Consider the following 23,147-nt stretch of genomic DNA (forward strand, 5'->3'; position numbering starts at 1 on the left):
GTTTATAAAACCATTTGAATCTCCTTATAGGAGAGAAGAGAGGGGTATAAATTCAAATTCCTCCTCCTCTTCTTCTTCAGTTCAAGGAACATTCCTCCCCTGGAAGAATCACTGAAGTCTGGAGAAAGGCTCCTTAGATTGGAGGAAGGCTTCACACTTTACTTAATGGAATGACAGGATACAGGCCAATTCTGCCAACGGAGCAAAGTATACTGAGTAGTCCAGTGATGAGCTATCCTGACATATATACATGTTCCAAGTCTCCAAATATACTCCCTGAGAAGACTAGTCATTCTCAAGGTCCTTATAAACAGATAAGATACTGGAGTGAACACAGCATATCCACCTCCTGCAGATTGGGGAAACTTCATCTACAATAATAGCTCTCCATGCCAAAAGGGCAACACTTTCCAAAAGTGGCTTGGGGGGAGGGGAGGCAAAAGGGCTCTAGAGAGTGGTGTGGTCTTGCACCATCATGTTTGCCCTCCCTGGGGCTCTTACTCCAGCAGAGGGGGCAGATGCATTGGTGGCTGCCCATACCACACCCCCACCTCTGCAAAACCCAGAAGTCCAGGCTGCAGTGGGGCTTTGCTGACGTCAGCATGGGCAGGGACAAGCCGGGCATTCATGGCCCCTTCCTGGGGTTGAGGGCTGGGAGTGTGGCACCCTGGCCCTTTGACTTACACCACCCTTTTGGTGGTGCAAGTCCTGTAAGCCCTATGAGGCTTCTCGGCAGTAAGTGGGTTTGGGGCCTTTTCTGAGCTTCCCTCATTGCCGGAAAGCCCTCTTGGAGGTGGTGGGGTTGGTGGCTGTTAGAACAGAGATCCAATCAAACAAGAGCAGTTAACTGGCGTGTGCGTGTTCAATACCTAACAGTGTTGCTTATATGCTAAAGTTCTGAAAACATGACAATACAATGCAAACATACCCTTAGAGGAAATTATTCCACTAAGAACACAAAGCAAGTTAGCAGTTGAACTGTTTACCAAATGCAAACTTCCAGGCCCTTGCAAAGTCTGATTCTTTTCATTATGCAAACGTTATTTCTGACAAAAAGTCCCAAATGCCTGTGTTAAAAATTAACACTGTTATTTATTCAGCTATTCAACGCTTCCACAAGCCTATCCACAGACTGAGAGCCAAACCAGGAGTGACGGTGCTCTCGTGTTCATCCCGTGGTTGCTGATGTCATTTTAGAAGCATTTGCAGTTCTTTTAAAAATTGCTTCAAGACTGTGATCCAGATAGGTCATGCGGTGGCCCCCAGGAGCTCCCCCCCCCCTCCATGCCTTTTCAGATGCAGGAACAACCACCATGACTGTTTTGACTTTTGAAAAGGCTGGAAAAAACATGAGTGCCTGGGGCCACTGTTTGCCTGATCCAGATCAAGCCCTCACAGCATTTTTAAAGAACTACAAATGCTTCTCATTTAGCATTGGTACCATGGCATGGACCTGTGACCACCACCTCTTGTAATTTGGCCCTTTTATGTAAATTCACCTTTGGCTGTGATCTGGTCATGCGGCCTGGACAAGCCCTCTATACTCCAAACACTGGTGTCATTAACTGCGTTGCTAAACTAGTAAACTATCTGTTTGTTCAAGGGATACATCTGAAATGGCAAATTAATCACATCTGGTTATAGAAAGAAGACATTTGCGATGCTGTAAGAGAAGAGTTTTGATTTATATCCCCCTTTCTCTCCTGTAAGGAGACTCAAAGGGGCTTACAATCTCCTTTCCCTTCCCCCCTCACGACAAACACCCTGTGAGGCAGGTGGGGCTGAGAGAGCTCCGAAGAACTGTGACTAGCCCAGGGTCACCCAGCCGGCATGTGTTGGAGTGCACAAGCTAATCTGGTCCACCAGATAAGCCTCCACAGTTCAAGTGGCAGAGCGGGGAATCAAACCCAGTTCTTCAGATTAGAGTGCACCTGCTCTTAACCACTTCACCACACTGGCATAACAGAAGTACATAACAGAAACTGGTTTCCAGTGCAGAATTCAACATATAATATCCCATTTACAGGATGCCCAAGAATTTCAGTTCTGATTCCTAAAAAGATCTGATTTCCTGATAGATAGAAAAAACATTAGACAATGCTGTTTAGGAATGTCACGCTGGGGTTCCTGGTGGTTGAAAAGTAAAACTTCACCCTCCAGTGTAAAGCTCCTGCTCATTCTCTCGTAAGATCACATGATGTCAGCTTATCAAGTGGACCTCTTTCACTTCCTTTTCTGCCTCATCCAAATGGTGGGGCACCCAGATGTGGCACTGTGGCCACACCAGTCCACCGTTCCCAAGGGGTTTTCCATCAACATGGGGAGGCTAAAAATGCAAACAAGCCTCATCGCTGCCAGAAAAAAACCCATTGGGCTTAATGAACTTATGCCACCTCTTTGGTGGTGTAAATCCACTGGCACAATGGGAACAATGGCAGCGAGGAAGTCAACTAATGTTGGTTCTTTCCCCAGCCACCCCGCTATGCTGATGGCGGCAGGGGCGCAGGGATACTGGTGTGGCATTCAGCACCATGTCCCACTGCTGGGGGGCATGGCGGCCACATGCAGGCAGTTTCACCCCTCCACGGGGGCAAACACCCCAGGCAGGGCAAATCCACCAGCACAGCCCTTTGTTACTCCCAACTGAGGACCCACCCCTCCTTTGGATGGGGCCGTTTGTCTTCTACAGAACATTCCACAAGTTAACCTAAAAATAAAGTCTGAGAGATGGAAGATGAAACACAAGGTTTACAGTTTGAGTAAGAAATTCACAAAATTACCAACACTATTGCCTTGTTTGAGAAGTGCCTTCTGCTTAGGCAAGGCCACAAAATCTCTGTTTTGAATAAATGTGTTATCACATTACCTGACACAGCAAAACAGTTTCTCAACTATAAATAACCAGTAGTACCTCTTTCCCCTTTTGCTCTTACTCCTGAAATGACTTCCAAGGAAATCATGTTAGTCCACAAGTTACAGATCTAAACAAATCTGTGTGTGTGTGTGGGGGGGGGGGGGGGACGATGACACTACAGTGCTTAGCATAAAGGTTAGCCCCCTTAACTGAGATAAGAAGGCAGCAACAGCAGACACTGGGCTTCCATAAGTTGGGAAATTCCACCCTAAGGTCGGTTTATTACTGCTGGAAATGCAGGCACGCACGGGCCCTCCCATCAAAGATGGGACATGTTAAAATCATGCCTTCCTTTGGAAAATATCCTTCTCTTTTGCAGTAATGACAGTAATTTTCCAAAGTTGTTCCAAGCATTTCCAGTTCTTACTAACTGAAATAACTGAATCCAGATCCGTTTAATTTCTAGTAAACTAAACTAGCTATACTCCTGGACACTTCAGGGTTAATTGATGGAATGAAAGCAGAGATTGCATTCAGAAAAGCATTCGGATTGCTCTGAGAGAGACTACATTCAGTGAAGACAATTCCCCACCTACAGTTAGCAGTGATATCTTAGGTCACTGATGGAAAACAGCTCTGCCAAAAAAATAAACAGTGGCAGACTTGTCTGTTCTCTTACTGTTATAGCAGTTTGCTGAGCTGGGAGCCAAGCCAAAAGTCCTGGGGGTGTGGTATATGTATATAGCAAGCATGTCTCCAGTTCTCTGTGAACTCCTTGTACAGATGCAGAAAAAGTACAGATTCCATTGCGCGAACAGCCATTTAAATTTGAGTGAGTCTCTCTAGGTTGGAGGACAGCTTCAAACCAGAATGGAAAGACAGGGATAGGATCCACCCCAACTATCTGTTATTGGCCTTGATTTAAGATTCTACATGGCTCAAAAGAAAAATTAATGGGAAAAAAAGGCTCAGCAATTACATTATTCCCCCCACCAACTGAGAACAGGCACAAGATAGCTAAATTTAATCCCACATTTACTTTGAGGCATGACAATGTAAATTGACATCCAACAATACATGCCTGTAGAGTTGGAAGTGCTTAGCCTGATCTAGCCAAAGTTATATCAGCTTGGTCCACTGACCAACATTTACATGTCACGTCACTTGATCCTGTCCCTGTGATATGACAGTTCTTAGGAGAAGAGTTTTGCTCAATCGGTCTATCTTGAAAAAGCTGACCCTCTCCTTATCCTTAGGAGGGAAGACAAAACAGATTCTTAGAAGGGAGATCCATTTCAAGGCAAAAGAAGGCCTTCATGAAGGAATCAGGATTTCCAGAACTTTGACGAAATGAAAGCATCCCAAAAGAGGCAGGCTGAAGGCAATGAGGGGGCCCATATCCCTGGATGTTTTCTACTCGATGGTTCACAGCCTCAGGTTCACGTCTTCTGTTCAGAGAAATGAAGCTACCCCTTGGTGCAGCGGTGAAGTAAACAGACTAAATGATAACACTCCTACCACTGCGAGAACTGCCTTTTTCCTAGAGAAGAAAAGGAAAGTGCTATTAAGAAGACAAGGCAGAGAGCGCATTCATAGACCCTGCCCTGAATGTAATTAATACTGTTACTTAACTAAAACTGGCACTGGGTTAACCCAACCATAGCCTGGTCTGAGGTTATTTATACTCTTTCTCCCCAATGGGGATCCAGAGTGGAATACATCATAAAACTGCCCTCCATTTTATCCTCATATCAACACTGTGAGGTGGGGTAGGCTGAGTGCATGGGATTCTCCCATGACCACCCAGCAAACTTACATGGCAGAGTGGGGATTTGAATCCAGAACGCCTAGATCCTAGCCTGACACTGTAACCAATATTTGTGTGAGGGGTGCTATTTACTAACTTCTCACTCCTTGGGCAATCTGTTTCCAGTTTATAAACCCATCTCTGACTGAAGACAGTTAATCAAAAAGACAGATCGCTCACAGTACTGCAAGGTCTGTCAGTTCCCTTTGCAGACAGACACCTATCTCTTAACAAGCACCAAACAGCCTTTTTTGCTCCAAGTCCACAAACTGGGGGAGGGGGTCTTAAAGAAAGTACAGTCATCCTGTACTCTCCTAAAAGCAGTAGCTCAGGGAGCCTTATACAACGGTAGTGGGGTCAATCTGCTTTAATTTAAATTCTACTTGTCCATTCTCTTCTGCTTGCATGCCCGGTTGCTATTCTTGTTTTCAAGTCCTCTGGATGAAAAAGTGTCCTGCAGATAGACTTCTCAAGTTAACTGGGCAGGTAAATGACACACACCCGCACCCACACCTTTACTGGCATAGAAGTCACAAGCTTCCTTTTCCACATTCAATCAGGCTGCAGACTTCAACAGATGTAACAACCCACCAATTCATGCGCTCACAAAAGCTACTCTATTTATCACAAGGCTTATTTACCGATTGTTGTTCTGTGCGGTATTTGGATTTGCCGCTATTGCTTGGAGTGATTTCTACTGAACGATAACTAGGGGGTTTATCTTCTGGCCAGTCTTGAGAACGGTGCGGACGATGTAGTCTGCTATTCTTCTGAAAGCACTCATCGTCTTCAGCTGAGCTCCAGGAATTCCAATGGGATGGTGAAGAATAGCTGCGATGCCGGTTGCCCCTGTGAATAGACTCATTCTCCCTTCTACTGAGGTGTTGATAAGCCCGCCTCCCTGAATGCTGATATCTTTGGTCAGAGTATTGCCGGCCAGAGTATTCCATTCTGGAGTTTGTAGGGTAGGCATCAAGATTGCTCCCACCATGCAACACAGGTGATGCATCTGATCTGGAACTCTGGAACCTATCACAACGGCTCCCATTTCTCCACCTTTCGACTCTATGGTCTTGCTGTCTGTCCCAAGGTTCGGGATCATAGCTGGATTGAGATACTTCATCCAAGGAAAGACGCCTCCATCTCCTCCCTTCTTCCCTTGGGTTGCTTCGAGGTCTAGGATTCTGTATAGACTGTTGTCGATGTGATGAAATGCTAGTTCTCTGTGAAGATGGGATACGTTCAATGATGGGGGGTAAGTGGATGACCCTGCGTTCCACAATCTCTGGGCCCAGAGAAGATAGTATACTGGGGTTCTGACTGCTCCCAACACGTTTAGAAGGGAGCAGGGGCTGGGACAAATTGAGGTTCTTGATCTCTGACTCAAGCAGATCCAAGACCTTGTTGTTCACAGGCATCTGGCCAAGTGGAGGCATCATCAGCTGACTACTCTGCAGAGACACATCTAAAGAACACCGAAAAGAAACATCATCAGATAACAGAAATGTGTGAAAAGGTACAAGATTTCCAACAAAGCAATAAAAAAAATTACTTCATTTATTGATTGCCTTTCTTCAATGAGACTTGAGATACGTTACAAAATATAAAAACAGTTCTGACAAACAAAATAGTCCAGGGAAACCCCACCTGCAATACTATACTATCAACCACACCTTTGCATAGCAAGTTCCACCCAAACACTTACTGATTGGTTCCCCACCCGGGGACATGACAATTTATATCCCACTAAAACAGGGGTAGGGAACCTGCGGCTCTCCAGATGTTCAGGAACTACAATTCCATGCTGACAGGGGCTGATGGGAATTGTAGTTCCTGAACATCTGGAGAGCCGCAGGTTCCCTACCCCTGCACTAAAACATTCCCTTCTCAACTAGACACAGCATGTAACAGACTTCCCTCTGTGATACACCTCTGAAGATGCCAGATTGGTCTGAGCCAGGGAGGGGGTCAGCTGCCAGGCCTGCTGAAGATAGAAAATTGCAGACCTTTCGGTCTGTATGACCTTGGTCTCCAAGGACAGTGAGACATCCAATGTCACTCCCAAACTCCTGACGGAGGGGACTGTTTCCAGATGAACTGCATTGAGAGTGGGAAGCTTGATTCCCTGATCCAGGCCCTTCAACACACCGCTCTGTCTCTACAAGATCCAAAAGTCTGCCCCAAGGCTCTCCTTTCATTTTTGTTCAGGTTGTGGAAATTCCTAGAGAACTCCTAGCATAAGAAGTTATTTAAACCAGCTTTAAATAAATACTTGTCAAACTGGAATTTAAGTACAATTATATCCGGACGGAAAATCAATTACGAATAATTAATTCAAATAATTTTTTTTTAATGCTGGGCTTCTGGAGATGCAGACAAGTTAAGTATGGGCAAGACCAGAAGGCAACAGTTGAATTTTAATTTGGGAATGTTTAACATGATTCTTTCCACCCCAAGACAGTGATTAAACACATTTAACAATTCTAGCTCCATGATCAAAGAGCCCTTGGAGCCCAGTAAGTGGGAGAGGGATGCAATGAATGCAGTTCTTTTGCACTCTCTCACACACACATATATAGAGGCAGAATACCACCATTTGCCTTCAGTTACTTACACATATTGCAGCCATGAGACCCAACAACCTCCTTGCTTTACATATTAGTGATGTTTCAGGGCCAATTTACAATCAGGCCTAGCACACACAGCACAAAGCACATCTGATGAAAACTCCAGTCACAAGAAGATCAAATTTTTACTACTGGTAAAAGTTATGCAAACATTTTGCTTGCATCATGTACTACAGACTGCTTCTGCTGGTTATATAGCAGATAGATGAAGAAGAAGAGTTTTGGATTTATACTCCACCTTTCTCTCCTGTAAGGAGACTCAAGGCAGCTTATAAACTCAAGGCCCTTTTCCTCCCTCTCCCTACAACATACACGTGGTGAGGTAGGTGGAGCTGAGAGAGTTCTAGGAACTATGACTGGCCCAAGGTCATCCAGCAGGCTTCATGTGGAAGAGCTGGGAAACAAATCCAGTTCACCAGATAAGGGTATACCATTCATGTGGAGGAGTGGAGAATGAAACCTGGTTCTTTAAACCACTGTACCACGCTGACTCTCAGATCAGAAGCAATGCAGAATGCTAAAACGCCAGTTCTCTGGATTCTTAGGAGTCCCACTCTGGCTTCTTTAGTTTCACAAGTCTTTGGCAATGGATTTTCAAGCTTACCTGAACAGTCATAAGGGATGGAACATTGTTTTTTTCTGAAGGGATGGCAAGATTCAGACAAACACTGACGTCTGCACCAGTTATCAAATTACTTGCATTCTCCAATACCACTGTGCAGGATATAAACATCACCTCCTGGGATTTAGAATCTTTCCTGCAGCATTATAGAGCCAAATCACAAACTTCTGGCACTGACAGAAGGGCCAACATACTACATCAAAAGGTTGACTTGCATTTGAAACAATGGCCCTACCTCTCTGCAAGAGTGGATTGAGTTGGTATGAAGATGACTGAGAGTGATGCTTCATCAATGGTAAAAACTGCCGAGCCTGCTTCATCAAGTGGTGTCGTTCCAGAACTAGAGGAAGTAAACAGCAATAGATTTCACATTTGCTGGGCATTCAAGTGCTCCCTGTTTGGGATTTTGTGAAGTCATTACTGCAAGTTACTAAGAGCAGATAGTGATGTGTAAATGCCCCTAGCCATGATTTGGGAAATGACTGTGACCTCTGCTTGGGATGCACCTCTGCTTTGTATGCACAGGATCCCAGGTTCAACTCTTGGCATCTCCAGTTAAAAAGGACCAGGCTGTAGGTGCCATCTGCCTGACAGCCTCTGCCTGACATCCTGGGCAGGAATCCTTACTTTCAGCTTCATGATCATCATCCCTAGCCACAATATCCTAGCAGACAAATTAGCGGATATTGGCCATTATAGCCATGGGTCTCAGGCAAGTCTTTACATTCACAGACACAGCTTCATGCTTGTAATGCAATATTAAAAGCTAATTTTGCAGTTGTACTTATTCCAAGTCCTCTCAACATTTCTGCTCTCTGGAAATAATAATAAATAGGAGTGGATGATATATAAATACCCTGTGGGAAATGAGGCAGGTAGGCAGCAGCTACTGAATTCTGAAATTAGAGACTCAAATTCTAAGGGTTTCCTAAGAAAAATGTAAAATGCGCATTTTGGAGGTTGTAGTGGACAGTGGCGTATCTGCCAGGGGATAAGGGGTAAGCCCTGTCCCTGGGCGCAACTAATCTGGTCACGAGGGGGGTGGAAAATTGGCCCCCAACATGACAAGATGTCTTTGGGGTCCCTCGGCCCTGCCCACATCATCTTCAATGTGGGTGGGGCCGATGAAGCCTGAACATGACGTTGTCTTTGGGCTCCCTTGGCCCTGCCCACGTCATGGGAGTGATGACATGGGCAGGGCCAAGGGAGCCCGAAGATGACAAGGCAGTGGAGGTGCCCTGCCCCTGCCCCTAACTCCTGGCCTGCTTCTGACCTTCTCAGACTCTGGGGAGAGCAGGAGGTGGCCTCCAGGGACCTACTCTCTCCCCCTCCCCCCCGTCCACCTGCAGCCCAGCCTCTGCCTTCCCCAGACCCTGGGAGACAGGAGTCACTGCCAGCCTCTGGAGACATGCTTTTAAAAGCATGGAGGGCGGGGGCAGGGCCCTGCTCCCAAGCTCCACCCCCAGTAGGGAGGGGCTCAGGGTGTGGCTCCACTCACATACTCTGCCTCCATTTTTTAAAAGCATGTCTCTGGAGGCTGGCAATGGCTTCTGCTCTCCCCAGGCTCTGGGTAGGGAAGAAACCAGGCTGCAGGGCCCCCCCCCCCCGCAACCCAGCACTGCCCCTCCAAGCCCCGACCCCAGCCACCGTGCTTTTAAAAGCTTGTATCCAGAGGCTGGCAGTAGCTTCTGCTCTTCCCAGGCACTGGGGAGGGCAGAAGCCAGGCGAGGGGGCCCTCAGTAATGGGTTCTCCACCCCCGAGCCCCGCCCCCAGGCACAAGAGGGGGGCACCCGGAGAGCACTTGTATCTGGACACCATTTCCTCCCATACGCCTCTGGTAGTGGGGATGCAGTGAATGATCATAGTCACCCCTACATCCAAATCATTAGCTGCATTAAGATTACTTGGGACTTCAGGCAGAAAAATGCCTCTGAACACAGAGGCAACTCCTACCTCACAACCACACAATGAAAGTCACTTTTTAAACAGGAGGCTGGCAAGAATCTCAAACCCAAGAAAAAGTTCACAACATATGAAACCATATATAATACAAGTTGCCACGCTTGTCACATGAAGAGACCCGTATTTTTAAAAACTCTGATTAATTATTCAGACCTGCACAAATCCAATTTAGAGCTGCACATATCATGTAGAAGTCCATGTTGGGAAACCTCTTGTGAAATTCTCCCTGGAATCTCCAGAAAGGTAGCATCTTTTCTACTCAGGAAAACAAGTGGTTCCCTGTTCTTTAAGGAACCATCATTACAGAAAAGATTCTGATCAATGTATAAACATCTCTTGGGCTCCCCGGCACATGCCCTGCAGTTAGATATCTATGTGGAAATATAGCAGATCCTTTCCCAAGGAGCTTGTAAAATATATTCTATTCCCAATCAATGTGTGTCTCTGTATTCTGTATCCTAACAGCAGGGCTGGAGATGCTATCTTCTCTATTTCAGATGTATATCCAGAGTTTCTCAACATGCTATCCTTAGCATTCAATAGAGTCTGACGAGTTTCTGCTTTAACATATCTGCAGCGTACACAACGTATCGTGAGGAAGCCAGAACTTTTCTACATACTGACAGAGGAATGGTACTTAACAGAAAGGAAAGGAAACAGAGAACAGCAAGAAAAAACACTATTACATGTCGTCCTCATATATCCCAGATCTCTGTGTGTAGGTAGTTGATTAACTGGATGTGTGTGCATTCAAAATGCCTGTGCTCAGCTGAAGCAGAGAAACGTCAAGATAGCTTGTGGGTCATTGAAGTGTGTACAAAAGGAACATAGGGAGAGTACCCTTATTTGGAAGGGGAGGGGGAATCAATGCATGGAGTAGAAAACTTGCTTGTACTTTACCTTCTGCATTGCAACAACAGCAGTCTGGACAGCAGGGACAGCGGATGTAGCAACAGCAGTGCTGAGGACAGCACTGGCACCAGCACACTGCGATCAGTATGAGGAGGAGGAGGCCGCCCAGGACAATCAGCATCACAGTCAGCCAGTCTGATTGCAAGAGGAGAGGGACAATAAGAAAGGCTGCTCTACTTCTGGCTACATATCTGGAGACTAGCTTCCTCCCCACCTCATACCCAAGATGCTTCTTCCTCCAAATTAAATGTGGACCCAAGTCCTCTCTTCAGGTTTACCATAAAAAAGATACCCAAGGGAGAGGAGAAGGGGAAGGAGGCAGTTTGTTCTGGAACAAAACATGTGATTTGTTAACAGGAATTTGCATCCATTTTGAGCCAGGCTGATTTTCCCTTGTCAGGGAAGATACACTTGATGTTCTTGTGGGTGACACGCCCTTCTGATGTTCATCTCTGCAGTCGAAAGGCAGTTGCCTCGAGAGTAAGCTCAAACTTAATGGGAAAACCATTTTTTAAAAAACCTCCATGGTTAAGGAAACCAGGATTTGGCAAACAGGCAATCAGTGAATAGTGGCTTGTTTTGAAAAATCCTGTCTTAGACAGTGTCATCTTATCTCTGCCAGTACCACAGCTGTTATTCCAGCCTTAGGTGATCGTCCTGTTTCCCTCCCCTGCACCTTTTCAAGTGCTGAAACATCTGTGTGGAGTGTGTGTGCTCACTGTTTCAGCAACTGCAAAAGCAAAGAGGGGGAACAAGAGCACCTCAGCTTGCTGTGGTCCAATCAAGATGGAACTCTAGAGTCATTTTTAAATCATTTTAAAATGGCAGCAATAGCCTTGCGGCAGACACAAGACACATCTAGATTGGTCCTATGGCTGCAAATCTTCACCTTATTTATCAGAAAGCGAACCCTACTGAATTAAGTGGAACAGTCTTCTGAGCAAATGTGTTTGTCAGAAGATGACCGCTTGTAAGATCCATTCTTTAATTTCTAGAAAAAAAGAAAAAGAGAAAATGATCCTGACAGGAAAGAAAGCAAAATGGTACCACATACGCAAAACAATGAGCTTCACTTCTTTATCAGGGTCGCCAGTTGTATCTCCTGGAGCCTCAATGGTACAATAATATACTCCGTGGTCCCACCACATCACCTCATTGATCAGAAGATCTGCACCTATGGAGAAGGAATATAGGTATAATGAAAGCAGATGACTGGCTGATATTAGAGTTCTTCTTAGACCACTGCAGAAAGTGTAAAATTGCTAAAAGAGTTGTCTGGAAACACTTGGTGAGTGCTGGAATTATAATCTTCCTTGACTTCCACAAGATACAGGTCTACACAATATGAAACTATTTTCTCTCCCTTAGTTCTGAAAGTAACAGAAACTTCCACTCAGGAATATACATGTCGGGCCAACAAACAGGGAATAGAGGCTAGGGCAGGGGTAGGGAACCTGCGGCTCTCCAGATGTTCAGGAACTACAATTCCCATCAGCCCCTGCCAGCATGGCCAATTGGCCATGCTGATAGGGGCTGATGGGAATTGTAGTTCCTGAACATCTGGAGAGCCGCAGGTTCCCTACCCCTGGGCTAGGGCCTTCCCCTGATGTTATTTCCCAGCACTGGTATTCAGGTGTTTACTACTTCTGGATATGGAAATTCTCTATAGTCATAGCAGGCAGTGATAATGGCATACACCCTTTTACTAGTTGCCTCAACACAGATATATTCCTGCCAGGATGGCATGAACCCTGGACAGTAATGTTAGCCCTGAAAGCAGTGAAGATGTAAATTAGGATGTCCAAGTTTTCCACACAAGATGTTGGGCAGTAATTAAAGCTGTGTACCCTCTTTCCTTTAATATCTTGTTGGTGACTCACGGTTTTGGATTGTGATCTTCCGCTGTCTGTAATCAACACCCAGCACAGGTTCATTTTGTCCTCGTCTCTTAGCTACAACGCGCACTTCCCGTTGGTTGTCATTACAGTCATTGGAAGGATCCTGGCCAATAGCTAGGCCAGCCTGATAAGCTACAAAAACAAGTGAGAAGTGAACACTAATTGATTTATAGTCCTTCCAAGTAGAGTATGCAAAATATTCACATAGAATCAGTTCTTTTTTCAAAGAGCTGAAGAAGATCACACATGTTATGAACAAAACATTAACAATGACAGCTGGGAAAAAATAGGGACGTATGAGTGGACTGGAAATCCTGAAAAAAATAAATAGCTTCCAAGTTCTGTCAGTCTATAAGCCTCTGCATTTTCCTTCAAGAAGGCAAGGACTGACATTGGAACAGGAGTCCAGGAGTACCTTAAATATTAACATTCTGTATTTCAAACTCACTTCATCAGACGCATAAGGGTATAAATGCATCAGGTCTTTTTATATACACAACAGAAAGGATATTTTTAGATAGGCAAAATTTAGAACCTAATGTAGGGCTGAAAGAGATAAATAAATATAAGATGACGTTATAGAGCTACAGGTGAGGTGTTAATTATCCCTATGGTATCTGCTTATCTCTTTTCATTTTCCACTACATTTTACAGTCTGTCTATCTAACTACAGCTGGAAGTTTCCCTCATTTATTATGAGTGAATGGATGATACCTTAGATTGGATCTTTTTTAAGTCAGCCTCTCTTAAATTGATGCCGCACAGGGCAAATATAATGGGTGTAGGACGCTGTATAACCTGTTTTTGTGGAGGAGACTTCGCGCAGGTCTCACATCCCAAACAAGCCTGCTCCATTTTATTTCCTTCAATCTAGGATCTTCGAAAATCACTAAATCAGTGATCCTTTTGAACAATCTCAGGTTCCAGCAGCTCCCGTGTGAACAACCATGCAGGAGGCCCTTTATTTCCCTCCTTTCCACTGCATGATTAATAGTCAAGATGAATCCACCTGCCATTGCAGAAGGCCCCTTTTTCTGTTGCAGGATACATATGCACAGCTACACAGGTGCAGCCAATTGTATTGTGGGACAGTTGGAATGGCTGTGGGGGTTCATTTCTGCCCGCCTGTGTAGCTACGTGTGTGTTGCAGGAAATTTAAAAAAGAGAAGCGTCTCCGTGTGAAGGCGCAAAAGCAACTTGGATTGTTTCTGTGGGCTCTACTTGCTGCCTGCACGGCACGCATGGGAACGGGAAAAAGGAAAACAGATTCCTTTATACTGCCTGCAACCTGTGATACATTTGCTGTGTGGACTTGACCTTTTTAAAGTCCCCCCCCCACTCCCCAAATCATGTTTGATGGATTTAAACATCTCTGCATCTAACAAAGTGAGCTCTGTATCATGAAATAAATTTTGGAATAATTTTGTTTCAGTGCAATTCTAAACAGAATTATATTCTTAGTCCTTTGACTTTAATGGACTCAAACAGGTGTAACTCTTCCTGGGATTGCAGTCTTCAAGGGGTCCTGAACTTTTGTCTTATTTTGCTGATACAGACTAACACAATTACATATCTGGAATTAAGATCTCATACTATGCTGCTTGCAATTTGCCCTACATAACCATATTTTCCTCTGGCCAATTGTCTCCAACCTGGGAATACTAGCATTAGATTGTGAAGAAAGTAAAATGAGGGGGATTCACAAACTGGCCAGCTAAGACAAGGTTGCCAAGGGCCATGCTTTTCCTTCAAATGTCTACACCCACAGGGGCAGAGGACAGTGGCACAAAGAACATGGCTTGAGAGGAAAATATTGTCGATTTGGCAAAAAAGTAAAGAGCTCCCATGCCTGCGGAGCGCTCTTCCTCCTGTGACTCTATGTTCAAGATGCTCCTTAACAGCAGCATTTGTAAAACTCACCAACAGAATAATAATCAAAGATGGGATCCTTGCAGAAGGACTTATAAAGCCAAGTAACTACCACATCCTGCAGCTGCGCAGAGGTGCTGAAATCACACCTGAGAGTCACAGAAGCAAATAAAGTAGTGTAGCGCTCAACGTCTGGCACAGTCACCAAAAGGGAGAAACAGCCTGCAACGAAGAACACAAGAAAACCGTTTTAAATAGACCGTTTTTAAATAAACCGTTTTAAAGTGGCATGAAAATATTTACCAACAGTCTCCAAACCCAGCAAGGAGGATGAACAGACTTTACAGTAGTAAAAGAAGACCTAATTAAATGCAGTTTTCTAAAGAGCTGGCACATCGCTCGGGTTATGAATACTAATTGAACTTGGTAGGCTGTCTAGTAGTCACCTGCTATAGGTTAGTGGAGGTGATGGTGGAGGAAGAAAACCCTCTGTTGTTGATAGTTTCAGAGGGTAACCATGTTGGTATGCACTACAGCAGTTGCACTGGAGACCCTTGCTGGTTTCTAAGATGCTACTAAACTCAAATCTGTCATAAAGCTGTTGGACAATCAGTTTGTCTAACACCTGACAGCTTTCTTATCTCTCTGGACTGACAAGGCTTTGGAAGGCAGAGGTGATGCTGAAGTCAGAAACAAAGCTGCATTTGGTAGATATGAGGAGATTAAAGGATACAGCAGAACTGAGCCAGAGGAAGGGAGAGAATGCACAGAGCAGGCCTTATCCAGGATGTTCTAAAGATTTGAAAAAGTCATAGCCTTATATTCTCTCACACTGAGATAAGGAAATGGTATTGGTCTGTGACGGTAAATAAACAAATACTTGAATACTGAAATAAGAAAGTGTAATAATTTCAGAAAACTGGGCAAGCAGCTTCTGCAGGTTGCTAGGTTTGTAGCCATTCTGCGTTTGGAAAGCATACCTGCTAGAACTAAGACTATTAATATGTAGCCCAGATAGGCCTGCATAATTTGATTTACTCCCAGGCAACTGCCCAGATTCATACATTCAATCCAGGGTGGCACACCAATAAAAAAAACAAGCTCAGGATGAACATAAGATAAGATGAAATGAAGCAGGACCTTACAGGGAAATACAACTTCCTCCTGTATTTGTTTGTTCCTTTTATCCTGTGCTAAGATTTTATATTTTGCCTGCCTAACAGCCATTCCAAAAGCAAAATGATAGCTCTTTTGGCCTGGATCTCATATGAACCGGCTTCTTTTTATAACTCCCACACTTTTTATAACTTTTATAACTCTGTTGTGTATAAAAAAATCTGCCTGACTTATTTATACTCCTGCGCACCAGGTGAAGTTCAGACTTGTGTAAATTTGTGCTGGAATAAATAGTTAATCTTTAAGATGTTGCTAGACAACTGTTTTATTCTGCTGGTATATATTAAAATGGCTAACCAGATGGAATTGAATCAGACAAGAGAATAAGAGTGATTTGGTAAAAAGTGGAGGTTGTGGGCATGAGGTACATTAAATCTGTCTCCAGAACAATGGTAGCTTGATAAATTTAAACAGGTTTAAGTATACATTATATCAGCCACGCTCCTAAGTCTCCTTATCATGGGTAAACAAGATAACACAAAAAGTGTTAACAAAATTGCCACCACCAAACATAGCCACACCACTTGAGATAACATAATATAAACATGTGCTGCACTGAGCAGAAAGAATACTCCACAGATGAACAGGACCTGGTAGGAAGTGCCTTTAATTCTAAACCATTCACAAAGGAATGAATGAGCAGAGATTTAAAGAAAGTGAGCATATTGGTTGTCTCCTCACCTGCCCCTTAAAAACTTCTTTTACTTATAATGCAACAAAACCATAAAGTTCGGAAAAAATAACTGTGTTCTCTCTTGGCAATTTTGCCTCTGTGGATTAAAATTAAATTGTTTTAATTAGTTATTTCTTAGATGGACATACCAAAGAGATGACAGAACGTAAAACAGAGTTGAGCAGATTGCCAATCTTATTCCTTTCCCCCTATGGAAGGGTCAGGGGCGTAGCTGTGTAAAATGGCTCCCAGGGCAAGTCCAAATGCTCACCCTAGTGCCATCCCTGAACTCCCCATGGAGCTTGGGGCAGGGGCACAGTTGAACACTGGCCAGCAGGGTTTGCCCCACACCCAAACTCCACATGGAGTTCAAAGCTCGAAACCTACAGTTTAAAGCTGGCCCCAGTGCGCTGAGCCCAGCATCAAACAGGCCTACCCTGCTGGCAAGATTCAACTGCACCTGTGTCCCAAACTTCACGGGGAGTTTGGGGGCAGGGCGCAACTGTGAGGAGGCCCCCTGGACATGCGTCTGCCATGTGATGCTCCCAAGTGGCGACCAGGCCTCTAGCCCCCCCCCCCCATGCCTCCCTTCACTACACCACAGGAAAGGGTGATGGCTCAGTGGCTCCTGGGAAGGGCGATGGCTCAGTGGCAGTGCATCTGTTTTGCATGCATAAAGCCCCAAGTTCAGTCAACAGCATATCCAGTTAAAAGGCTCAGGAAATTGATGATGTGAAGAACTTCTAAACAAGATGGATAAAAACTAGATTTTTAAAATTTAAATTTTTACATTAAAAAAATTAAAATATTTTTTAAAATAAAATATTTTTGAGGAAAAAAATCTATCTAAAGATTGCTTTCTGTTTAAGATTTTTTACAGTCCAAAGGTTATTCATCATGAAATAAGAATTAGTTTTTAATTATGTAGCATAAGGCTGTATATTCATGCAATGTTTGCAGTTTGGGGGTAAATGATTTCCATTAATCCATTCACAATGTCATACTCTTCCAGAGGTTTCTGTAAAATTATTTAGGACAATTTTTCTGTCTAGAAGATATTATCACAGATGGTTGTTTTGCAGTTCTCAAAAAGGTGAATTTGTGTCAACAGAGATAGCAAGTTCATTCTTCTTCACAGTAAGAATGTTATAAAATAACTACACAAAAAGACCTTAATCCCATTGTTTTTCAGCAAATCTTTGTACACAGAATAACAACTGAACACTAGCCAGCGTTATTTCTTAAGTGCTAAGTTTCAAGCATGCCAATGAATACAAGATTGTTTGGATTGAATTAGGTCTGCACAAGGAGCTAAGGGTGAGGAGGAAGGAACAAGTAAAAATAAAAGTGAAACCTTTTGATCAAACCTTTTGATTGGAATCTTTGTGTGTATAGTCTGAGGTTTATCATATTATTCTCTTCCTGGATGAGAAAATCTATAACAGCAGTAGGCTATAAAATACACCCAGTCTGGGAATATTTTAATGAAGTTCCTCTACCTATATTTAAGGCAGGCATGCATGCAAATTGCAAGCACTGTTACAAACAAAATGCAAGGGTTGGAGGCTGAAATGAAACTGAAGGTAGTTCTCCTTGCAATAATTTCTTAATTATCTGTCTCTATATTTCTAGTAGCATAACCAATCAGTAATTTTTACATTACTATAAAACTACTCTGAAAAGTTATTCTAAAAATGAAACCTTCATCTGATTGTAAATATTAAGATATACCAGTAAGAATGAGTCTTTTTATAGAAAACTATTATTTAAATCTAGTCTGTCTTGCTATTGATTTCAATTGTCCAGTGGGACTCAACTCCCTACCAGGATTTCCCAGTGGGAGCAATGCCGTTCCTGGGCTGCCAGGTAGCATCGCAAAGTGCTCAAACTGTCACATTCAGTCAGTTTTGTTTGTCTTCGTAGCAACTTAGCAAGTTTATAGGAGAAACAGAACTGGTTTTGTTTGTTTTTGTGAAGATAAAGGGAGAGAGCCTTCAGTGGATAATAGTGTCAGTGAAGAAACAGAGAGTTAGAAAGAGTTGGGAGGGGAAGGCAAGATTAACAAAACTGGAGAAATCCATGTAGCAACCAGAAGGCCTTAGTGGTTGGACTGATGAATGTTTTGCTTGCAGCCTGCAACACAAACTCTGTAAGTAATGTAACAAGAGAATTATGCTTTACCTTGTCAGATAGGATGGTAATAATTGCAATACCACTGCGCGCTGGTGGGCCTTGCCTTAGACAAATAAAGTAGTTCCATTTTCATAGGTTGGGAGAGAAAAACTGGCTACCCAAAGATGACAAAAGTTAATCTGCTACCAAACCATCCTTTAAATAAACAGATATTTCCATCGCTGGGCCAAGCAAAGGCCCATGCCCCAATCATTGAAAGTTAAGTTGCTTTTGGTATCCTTGGACCTGCTTTAGAAAATAAAAGAAGATGGGAACATTTCTGTCTTAAGCTATTTTTTCTGTCTCTTGTGATTTGTACAGGGTGATGAGAGATGGGATTTAAAGCTAGTTCCCAACAGGGAAAGTGAGGTGATTCTACTATACTGGACACTACTTCAGTCAAACAAATGCTCCCATATTTTCAGGCCAGGGTATCCAAGAAGCCAGTATTTACTCCAGATTCTAAGATTCATATAGAGATTCATACTATGTATCCAGTTTGGAGGAAATGTAGTTAGATTGTTGGTCTAAGATTGAGCAGACCAGAGTTCAAATCTGCCCTTGCCCATGAAACTCTCTATGTGACTTTAGGTCAGCCACACAGTCTTAATCTAACCCACCTCAAAGGGTAGTTGTGAGAAAAAGAGATAATTTAATTGTCTCAGTGAAGGAGTTCATGACATCTTTACTCTAACCTTACAGTCCTCTTTCATTAATTGAGAGTCAGGTTATTACAAGTGAAAAATATTTTAAAACCATATGATTAATAGTTGATGGCAAATGGTTTTTGAAAATATAAATTTCATATTAAAATAATTTAATATTAATTAGTAAGTATGGGCCTCGGTCAGGTACAGCCCTGTCTCCCCCCTCAGAAATTGAGGAGTCTACACCACTGAGTACAACAGCAATTAATATGATTCTGGTATTCTGAATATTTAGATCAAATAATAAATAATATTAAAATGCATGGGATTTAATAGACTGTAGTTTCTTTTATTAGAAATCTGATTTTACTAGCTATCACATCTCATTTGCAAATTACTGGTTTAGCGATACTATCTTCAGTAATGTACATAATGCTGTCTCCTAATATATACCTATTTCCCCAGTCTATACACCTCAACCCTTCCCTGGTTCAACCTTCTGCATATGCAGTTAGTTAAAAAGGCTCAGGTAGCAGGTGATGTGAAAGGTTCCTGCCAGGGACCCTGGAAAACCACTGTCAAGAGCAGACAACACTGGCCTTGATAGACTGGTCATATAAGGTAGCTTTATAAAAAGAGTAGAACTGTAGTGTATTCTGAGGTTTGCTGCTTGTTTTATCCTGCTCTTACTGCATTGTCTACTCTATGGTATCTCATGATGGATACATTTTAATTTTGCATTAGTTTTCTAACTTTTGTAATCCTGATCCTATTGCATATAAGATTTGGTATCTTATACTGTCTGATTAAATTGCTTTATATTGTGTCACCTGTCTTGAGTCTCTGGGAAGAAAACAAATAAATGAAAAAAATGTTAAAATGCCAAGATCTTAGCCATCAATGAGTTCACTTGAGAGCCAGCATGATATAGTGGTTAAGAGCAGGTGGAGAACCAGGTTTGATTCTCTACTCCTCCACATGAGTGACAGAATCTTATTTGGTGAACCAGATTAGTTTCCACATTCCTGCTGTGTGACCTTGGGCTAGTCACATTTCGTTCAGACTCAGTCAAGGTGTCTGTTGTGGGGAGAGGAAGAGAAAGGAGTTTGTAAGTCCTCTTGAGTCTCCTTACAGGAGAGAAAAACAGGAAGAGTATAAAAAGAACTCTTCTTCCTGCGTCTAAGAACAAGGACTGTTGCCTACAGAAGGGTATTCACAAATGGGTTCCTAAAGAACCAATCCCTTAAGTCATACCACACAAAGTCAAGTCACAGTTGATTCATGGCAACTCCAAAGGTTTTCAAGAGATGTTCAGAGGTGGTTTGCCATTGCCTGCCTCCACATGGGCTGAGAGAACTATGACTGGCTCAAGATTACCTGGCAGACTTCATGTAGAAGAGTGGAAAATCAAACCCAGTTCTCCAGATTGGAGTGTGCCACTCTTAACCACTATACCACATTGGCTCTCTTTACGAACCTCTTTATTGGTACAATTCAGATATAACAGCAATCTATGGTTTCATGCTGTGCAAAAAAAGCTTTGTGTGATCCTTAGGCACAACTTTTCCATTCTCTCACATATAACAATCTAATTCAGGAGTTTTGCTTTTGCAGCAGCAGGTCATAAGTCTAAATTTGTAACTGGGAGGGAAGGCAACATGGTTTAGTTAAATAATCATCAGGTTCCAAAAGCTAAACAGGGTTGGTGCTTGGAAAAGAGGCCATCAAGGTAGACTCTGAAAAAGGCAATGGAAAACCACCTCTGCTTCTCACTTGCCTTGAAAGCCCCTTGCTGGAGTCACCATAAGTCAGCTGTGACTGGATGGCACTACACACAGACTACAGTTTACTATAAATGGATCAAGTGTGACAACAAACAATGCTGTGAAAAGATAATTCTAACTAGAACTCTACTTGCAGCGGAGCAGGGCCAAGCCTGGTTATCCCCAATCTTGTTCACTAAATGGTTTGCTTTAATACCTGAATGACATCATGCTAAATCAGACCACCTGGCTTGGCCTTCTTTATCAACTGGCAGCAGCTCCCCCTATCTCAGGAATTCTGCCAGGGATCTAACTATTTCCTTTAGTATGCAAAGCATGTTCTCTACTCCTGAAAAATCATCCTGCTTTTTGGTGTAAGCTTTAATGTATAACGAGAAACACAGGAAACAGCTATTACAGACAACAGGTAGAATGAGGCACAAGGTACTTTTTAAAATGGTCACATTGCTGCCTTTTTACAGTTCCTAATGCTCAATCACTGTTTGGAGCAATCTGGGCAGACTGTCAATGTTCAAGCAGTGCTTTTTAAAAATAGCACTATACAGAGGGAATGTGCAACCCCCCCCCCCTGTTTACTAATTTGTTGAAGTCCAACACTGACTATATTGATTCAGAAACTATTCCTACTGAAATTATTCCAATTGGATTGATTTCTAACCAAGTATTCTTAAAAAATGCAACACTCTTTAAATGGCTACAGAATTATTGTCTATTTTTTTTTACCAGAGATTAATCTGATAACTCTTTTGAACTTTTATGTTACAGTAAATATTGGAGCTTAAATAATGTATTCAATGAAGTGATCTCTTGCCTCATATAGGCTTAAACTGGAATACAGTACAAAGTTACTTCATCTGCTAAACATTTCAATTGAGTGAAGCAGGGACCTTAGGTAACTTTTTGTAAGCTAGACCAGGGCTATAATCTGGAGAACATTTAATAAGGAAAGTTTGTAAACAGAAATTTCAGCTATGGCAAATTTCCAAAATCAACATAATGTCCAAGCAAAATATCAAAAGCAGGAAGCTTTTCAAGCTCCCATCAGACTGGATTTTCAGAAAAACAAATCCACTTCCCCCCCCCCCCCAAAAAAAAAAGAAAAGAAAAAGAGAGATGAAAAGATATTTAAGGTCGAATATGAAACAATTATTTTAGAAATTTACTAAGGAGTAAACGTTCTTCAACACAGTATGTCGGCAAACTGTATTTGGGTGTCTGAATGAACAATCTCAATGCAAGACAGAATGTGAAGACAGCTGAATAATTATTAAATTTACATTTTAAATCATTTACCAAAAAGCAAGCTACTGAAGTTTCTCACTAGGAAATTTTCTGCAAATAAACCCCACAATAGGAACGTATTTGATTTCTAGGCTGAAATCTCCCCAGCAAATAAATCCTTGATAAACGTGAAAAGATTTCACAATTGCCCCCTACAGATTAAGGGTGGGGGGGAGCCCGGAGGGATCTGAGACGTGCTCAAGTCGGCCTGATGAGGAAGCCACGGCAACAAAGGAGGAACAGGTGAGACAAAAATCAGGTAGGATCACCCACCAGCATCCAGTGAGAGAATAAAAAATAACAGCCAGGGGATTAGGAGGCAGCCACCCCGCTCACAACTCACCTGTGGCAAGCCAGGTGAGGCCGAACAGGAGCACCTGTTGTCCCCACCGCCTGTTCCAGGCCATGGCGCCTCCTCTCATCGCCCGCAGTCTCGGTTGAGAACCTCACCCCGCCCAAGGTTGCTACTGCTCAGGTGAACAGGTGGGGGCTGCTGTCTGCGGCCACTCTCCTGGAGCAGGTAGTTGTCTTTTTCGGGGAATGAGCCCCCTAGACGGTGTTTGCAGCTACTCCCTTTCGGGGCTCCCCCTGGACCTTTTCCAGCACCTGTCGCAGAGGCACTGGGCCATTTCCTCCCCTGGGCACCTGCAAGTACTGCTCGCCAGGTGCAACGCGCACTGGGCCGCCTCCTTCTCCTCCCGGGCAAGTCCCTCCTCTGGCCTCTCCTGCTTAACTTGCTGCCTGTGGCTTTTCCTCCCACCTGAGGGGGCGTTTTTAGTTCGGAAAGGAAAGTTATCGTGGAGTCGACTCGGAGCGCCTTCTGGGCAGTTCAACCGGAGTCCTGAAACTCCTGAACAAAAAG

General features: G+C 43.3%; 1 protein-coding gene across 1 annotated transcript; it reads right to left on the reverse strand.

The window, feature by feature from the left end:
* Positions 1 to 1,881: 1,881 nt before the first annotated feature.
* On the reverse strand, positions 1,882 to 22,972 carry ILDR1 (immunoglobulin like domain containing receptor 1). The gene is made up of 8 exons (XM_048494620.1): positions 22,629 to 22,972; positions 14,604 to 14,774; positions 12,666 to 12,815; positions 11,840 to 11,959; positions 10,774 to 10,920; positions 8,146 to 8,250; positions 5,303 to 6,126; positions 1,882 to 4,394 (listed from the first exon to the last, which is right to left on the reverse strand). The coding sequence occupies exons 1-8, from the start codon at positions 22,705 to 22,707 to the stop codon at positions 4,353 to 4,355; spliced, it is 1,638 nt and encodes a 545-aa protein (XP_048350577.1). The 5' UTR covers positions 22,708 to 22,972; the 3' UTR covers positions 1,882 to 4,352.
* Positions 22,973 to 23,147: the final 175 nt, after the last annotated feature.

Source organism: Sphaerodactylus townsendi, linkage group LG04 (assembly GCF_021028975.2).
Source record: "Sphaerodactylus townsendi isolate TG3544 linkage group LG04, MPM_Stown_v2.3, whole genome shotgun sequence".
In the NCBI taxonomy this organism is placed as follows: Eukaryota; Metazoa; Chordata; class Lepidosauria; order Squamata; family Sphaerodactylidae; genus Sphaerodactylus; species Sphaerodactylus townsendi.